Raw genomic sequence first — 6061 nt, forward strand, 5'->3', positions numbered from 1 at the left:
CATTTATTTATTTATTCACAATACCGCTTCAAACATTACAATAATACAGCTGGGGTACAAGATCAATTGGGTAGAGTGAATGGGTCCCCCAAAGAAGCTAGAAAAGCTTATAGTTAGCCTGTATGCTAGCGGACATTAGAAAGGTAAACACTGCTCAGAGACTTATTAGGCGACGTGGTCACTCACTACTATGGGCATTTTTTAGAGGCCCATTTACGATATAGAAGGTAAATATACACTGGAATATTTCCATAAGGGCCTTTTACATATTGAAAAACGTTGATAATAACATGTATATGCCTGTTTATGGTGAAAATAAGCGATTTATTTCAAGATAGCATATTTGCCCTATAGGGTTACACTGTAGAGTCATCTGACGTTGGTATCCAATATGGCCTCCATGATTTGAGTTGGCCACACTCTCTATATAAAGGGCGCTAGCTGCCGTCATTCGAGCGACTCGCTCCTATACCTCATTAGCTGTTCAATTCACCTGACAATCAATAGCTGCAGTTACTACAACAGTAATTTATCAGAACGTTGAATGTAAACTCCCCCCCCCAAAATTCTCAGAATAAACAGCGAGGACATGACCAACGTGTCCACTGTTGGTAATAATAGCATAGTGTTCTCTCCATTTATTATTCATTCCAACTTTCTTTTGTAGGATAAATAATGATATTATTTTTTGAAATACTCTTAAGTTGATTGGCTAATGCAATGTATGATCCGAGGACTTCTGGGTAATGAACGCTGTCAGTAGTATACCATGAAATGAAACAATCACATTCACGTATGTGTCAACATTTATTCATACAGTAGACTATCCTAAGTAGGACATGATAACACACCCAAAGTATGAAGTACAAGAGGCTGTCTATGGGTTGTAAAATGGAGTTAACACCACAGATATGTTTTACTTTTCCGAAATCGTATGCCTTTGCCAACAGTATTGGTGCTAATACCAACACTACAGACAGCAGTGATGCACCTCTACAATCAAACAAATACAGTTTGGGCTTGCAGCTCAAGTGAACTTTCAACAACATCTACATTTTGCTGCAAAGTAAAAATAATGACTTTGAACAAAACCAGAACAATAACTTCCAAATAAATTACTCAGTCTTTGCAACACCATGACTCACATCTTCTGATGTGTTGCTGTAGTTGATACTATTATAAATAGGAGAGTGGTTCGCGCTTGAATCTAAAGTTCATCTTTCTCCTCTCCCTGACAGAAGCATGCTGCTCTCTGGCCGTTCATGTAGGGTCTGCAGCCCAGAGTCCACACTGTGTTGAACAAGGTGTCTGCTACCGTTTCACATGCTGAGGAGAGAAAGGGACAAAAACAGGAACGGCAGTCAGTACGGAGCAGTAGTTCCAAGTCCAAGTTCAAAATAACTTTAGTTTATAACGGTCTATAGACCCAAAATAGCATGTACACATACATGAACTGTGTGGACAGGATATGGATGATATATGGATGATAATTTGCATATGGATGATAATTTCTTTGGCTTTTTGGACCACATGCTTTTCCCAAATAAAACACAATTCTCACTGCTGAACTCCAGTTATTCTGGAGCAGACCTTCACGATGCTGTTCAGAGTACGCACTAAAGAAGGTATTGTTCGACATTTTCTGAGATTTACTCAGCATACAGTTCATTTCATAGTACGCTGGATTATCAGTAGGCCTACTTGACAGGTTTTAAGCGCTTGAGCATTGTAGTCATTTGTATAGGGATCTCAAGAATTCTTTTCATTTAAATATTAGGCGATTTGTTTCGGGACGTTTGGATCTCTTCAAAAGGGTTTTATACATTACGTTAAGGGCGCATTTATAACAATTAAAACATGATGGAGATGTAGGCTTCTGAAAGGTCCCCAGACCAGCAGTGAACTTTTCCAAGACCACATGTTTTTTTTAATTTCAAGCAGGGCATTTTAGAGATTTCTGCTAAGTATCACAAGTGGTCATCATGGCATCATTTTCAGGTGTCACATAGTGGGTTTAGGTAAGCCAACCCAGGCCATGCCCATAGTCGCAGTTGTTGAATTGTTAAAGGTGAAGTTGAGAGAGAATGGTGCTGAAAAATGTGGATCAGCTCAGTGACCCTCCCCTGGATAGAATAGAAAAGAATCAATGTCTATTGCCATTTGCAGGGTCGTACATTGGAATTTTTGTGCGATGCTCTTATGCCAGGATCAGACTACGCAATTTTTTTGTCTTTCACGACAGTCACTATGTCAGACTAGACAGCCATATTGCCAAAACTTCTTGCTGTCTCTTCGACAGAAGAGTGACAACACTACAAGTATGACACCGACCAGCCCCCAGACTAAGTCCACTCTACAAAAATATAAGAAAAAATAAAAAAAATACAATAAAAATATTAAGCTATATAAAATAAAATATAAAGTAGGAGAACAATATGAAGGCAAAACAGCTGTAGATAAATAAAGTTGTGATTGCAAAAAGTGCACCGGAAACAAAAACTACTTTTTTAGATTAGATTTTTCAGATTGTTATTGCACACAGAACACATTGTTATGATATTGTACTTGAGACATAAAGTACATTGTATAAAGACTACTTGTGAATATATACATGCACCTTGAAATAAAGGTTAAAAACATTACTAACCTTCAACTTTTGACACGAAGCCAAGGCTCTTCTTGAGGTCGGAGCAGATGCTGTGGAGGCACCAGCGGAACTTGGAGTCGCAGCGGTACTTGTTGGAGCCGCACGTGTCGTAACACATATCCAGCTGATTGCAACACTTGGTCATGGCAGGGATGCCCATGTCCATCTGGTACACAACAGAGGGGATTCATGTGTTAGTATGCAAGTGTGGGGGGGTTTACAGGTGGTTATTTTGGCTGTACACTAAAAACTGATTCCATTATTCAGTCAAATGTAGACTTCTATGAATATTTAGGGACTGTATGAAAATTATTAGGGGCAGGGGGTTAAAATATTATTTGCTTTTTTCCCCCTAGTTTTATTTATTTTTTCACCTTTGTCCTGCGAGATGTACTTTAAAAACTTTTTTTTTTTTTAAAGAATAATATATTTAAAAAAATGTTTTGGTGTTTGTCCCATGGGCCATAAAGCTGTGTTTTGACACAATGCAGAGACGCAACAGTCATGTCTTTGCATTGTCTTTTGCATCTTTTATTTTTTTCACTTCACAATTAACCAGTAGCTGGTAGAATCATACTGTCAGTCTTAAGAAACAGTAGACATGAATCTTAGATCTTTAAGGAGCTGGCCATTATTTAACTAGCCAAATAAAATATAATGCTAGTTCAGCACAGCCCATTCTGTTCTGCTAATTGGTGAAGCAAAAATAGTACAATGGCAAGAACCTCTGTGCCCCTGTTCACTTATTGTGAGTGGTAATAACTGTTCATTTAGTAGCTCTTAGTTCAAAAATAGACAGAAGCTTGAATGTTCGATAAACATTTGTTATGATTTCCATAATTCTGGCAATTTGTAATTGTATAAAAAGCATTGTTCCGTTAACATGATAAGCTTGCAAGTGAGGCTAAGTTGAGATATAGAGCAGAGGGTGTTGCAATTTCTTAAGTCAAAGGGAGGGTCCAAAGCAAATATTTATAACTCTGGGTGGGGTCTTGCTATTTAAAAAGTCAAACATAAGTTTCGTCCCTTTTCCCAACCCAGTTCATTTTTGTACAGTCCCTTAGGAATGTAGATTCATTTATTTTATACCCGCATCAACTAAGTTTCCAAGTTTTCTCAAACCACATGAATTTGCCCTGAATGGACAGAAGAAGCATACCCCGTCTGGAATAGGAAGACCAAAGAAGTAGGAGGTACATCCATCAGGTTCTGGCATCTGGTAGCCAGGACGAGGAAGAGGAGCTTTACCTGAGAGGGGAAGCAAAGCAAAATATCAGATGTGCGTCACAGCGGGCCAGTGCTGGCTGGTTTGATAACCATGTGGGTTCAAAAGTAGATCCCTGCCTGCACATAGAGAAACAAAGGTTACTTATTTGGTTCATATCTTTTCACAAGTTATTAGACACATTCACCACCACATGAAACCTCTCCTATAAAGCTGGGGTCACAGTCCATTTCCAGGCCCTCTTCCAAATGATGACAAACATGATAAGAAGTTTATTCTATCAAGGGTTGAACATCAGAGCGATCGTTGTATTTTTGTTCCACACAGGAAATGTCCAGACTACTATATAACCACTTAGTTTATGATGTAATATGAATGTATTATACTGTGAGTAACCATACTTAATACTAATTTAGTAAAGATCAACACAGGAGCATTCATGCAGAGATAGATTGTGCATTGCATACACTGTTAATAAACTGTCCTGGGAAATGATTTCATTAATATTCTATTGGTATTTTAATAGTAATAATGATGCTAAATGTTTGGATGAATCAAAGTAAAAAAAAGTAGTTCATAATGTGAATATTTAAACAAATTTTAGAAATCTAATTTAAATGAGAATTTGCTTAATTTCTGCATCTTAATTACTGCATATAAAAGACAGAATTTACAAAAATCACTATGCAAGATGCAAGATTTTACTTTCTCCACAGCGCAAAACAAATGGTAACAGATGAGAGTCTAACCTAAAGTGTGTTCTTATTGTGAAAAGCCTGTCAACTAAAAGGCTTTGATTGGGTTTGACCCATATATGTTCTGTACTGTATATGTATTTTTTTTTAGTTAGAAGAGGCAAAATACTTTTAGCCAATAATCAAGATTTATAAATTTGACAATTTTGATTCCAAAAAAGAAGGAAGTATTTTGCATTCTCCCCAAGAACTGTGTCGTTAATGGGATGAAAATCCAAAAATCAACTGGAGCATAGGACACCCACCCCTAGTCTAACCCTAACCCTTTCCACTGCTATCAATGCTAAAGGGAAACTGTAATAAATGTCCTCCTTTCAATTAAGATGAAAATGTAACATATTTTGAAAAATAATGATCCACTGGCTGATCAATATCATTATTATTCTAAACTTAAACGATACTGCGTTAATGCTTACTCATCCATTTAAGTGACTTACCATATCGACAGCGGTATTGGCACACTCCATCACGTCCACCCATGAACTCTAGCATTGAGTCAAAGTATCCGCTGACTGACTCAAAGCCGCCTCGCAGGGAGTTCATTCCCCACTCTGCGTTCTCGTCCTCGGCCTGCGAGCCATCGGCGGCCTGGCCCGGTGCTGGTGGTGTTGCAGCTGAGTCCTCAGTCTCTTGACTGACTGCACCGTGGATGAACAGGCCCAGCAGGAGCAGGAGGGGAGCAATAAGGGCCCAACGGGTCATTCTGTAGCTCAGACAGTTCCACACGAACAGTTAGAGTTCAGAAACTGAGGGAACACACTCACGGTGGCAATACTGAAACTGTGTGCGTGACCTGAACTTTGAGACAGACAAAGGGATGGCCTCATATGTGGAAGAACAAAGTCCAGCCTCTATCTCCTCTTTTTTTTGAGATATCTGAGCTTTTATCACTCTTGCTGATTAAAGAGAGGCAGAGTGTACTTGTTCACCATTCAGTCAAGTGGATTCAATTACATTTTAATCCCATTCATTTAAGAGGTAATCTTTCTTGACATTAACATAGAGTAGCAAATGGGATAGAGTGGATTTTCTGTAAAATCAGAGAGCATCACCTCTGTGCCCTGCTTCATGGTTTCTCAAGTCAGTTAAATTCATGTGAAAATTGTCTGTCATTATACAAAATGAATGAAGACACCTAATTATACATCCCACATCTGGTAGCACTTGCTACTGAAACCTCCAAACTAGCTCATAACAGTGTTTTTTCATGGTGTTTGGCCAATATGATATAATGATTTTGTAAGGAGAACTGAGGAGAACTGAGTCTAAATACTCTAAGTGCGCGCGTGTGTGTGTGTGTGTGTGTGTGTGTGTGTGTGTGTGTGTGTGCGCGCGCACGTGTGTGTGTATGTGTGTGTTTGGGTGTGTGTGCGTTTCCAAAAGCATTTTTGTTTTTTGTTTTCTTATCATAAAAGCATGACTAAATATGGATTC

At 38.5% G+C, this 6061-nt stretch overlaps 1 protein-coding gene across 1 annotated transcript; it reads right to left on the reverse strand.

Annotated features, from left to right (window-relative positions):
- Positions 1–788: 788 nt before the first annotated feature.
- On the reverse strand, positions 789–5418 carry LOC120562314 (group XIIB secretory phospholipase A2-like protein). Its single transcript, XM_039806022.1, has 4 exons — positions 5065–5418; positions 3807–3895; positions 2648–2813; positions 789–1326 (listed from the first exon to the last, which is right to left on the reverse strand). Exons 1-4 carry the CDS (start codon positions 5327–5329, stop codon positions 1208–1210), a joined length of 639 nt encoding a protein of 212 aa, XP_039661956.1. The 5' UTR covers positions 5330–5418; the 3' UTR covers positions 789–1207.
- Positions 5419–6061: the final 643 nt, after the last annotated feature.

The sequence above is a fragment of the Perca fluviatilis genome, chromosome 1, assembly GCF_010015445.1.
Source record: "Perca fluviatilis chromosome 1, GENO_Pfluv_1.0, whole genome shotgun sequence".
NCBI classification, from domain to species: domain Eukaryota; kingdom Metazoa; phylum Chordata; class Actinopteri; order Perciformes; family Percidae; genus Perca; species Perca fluviatilis.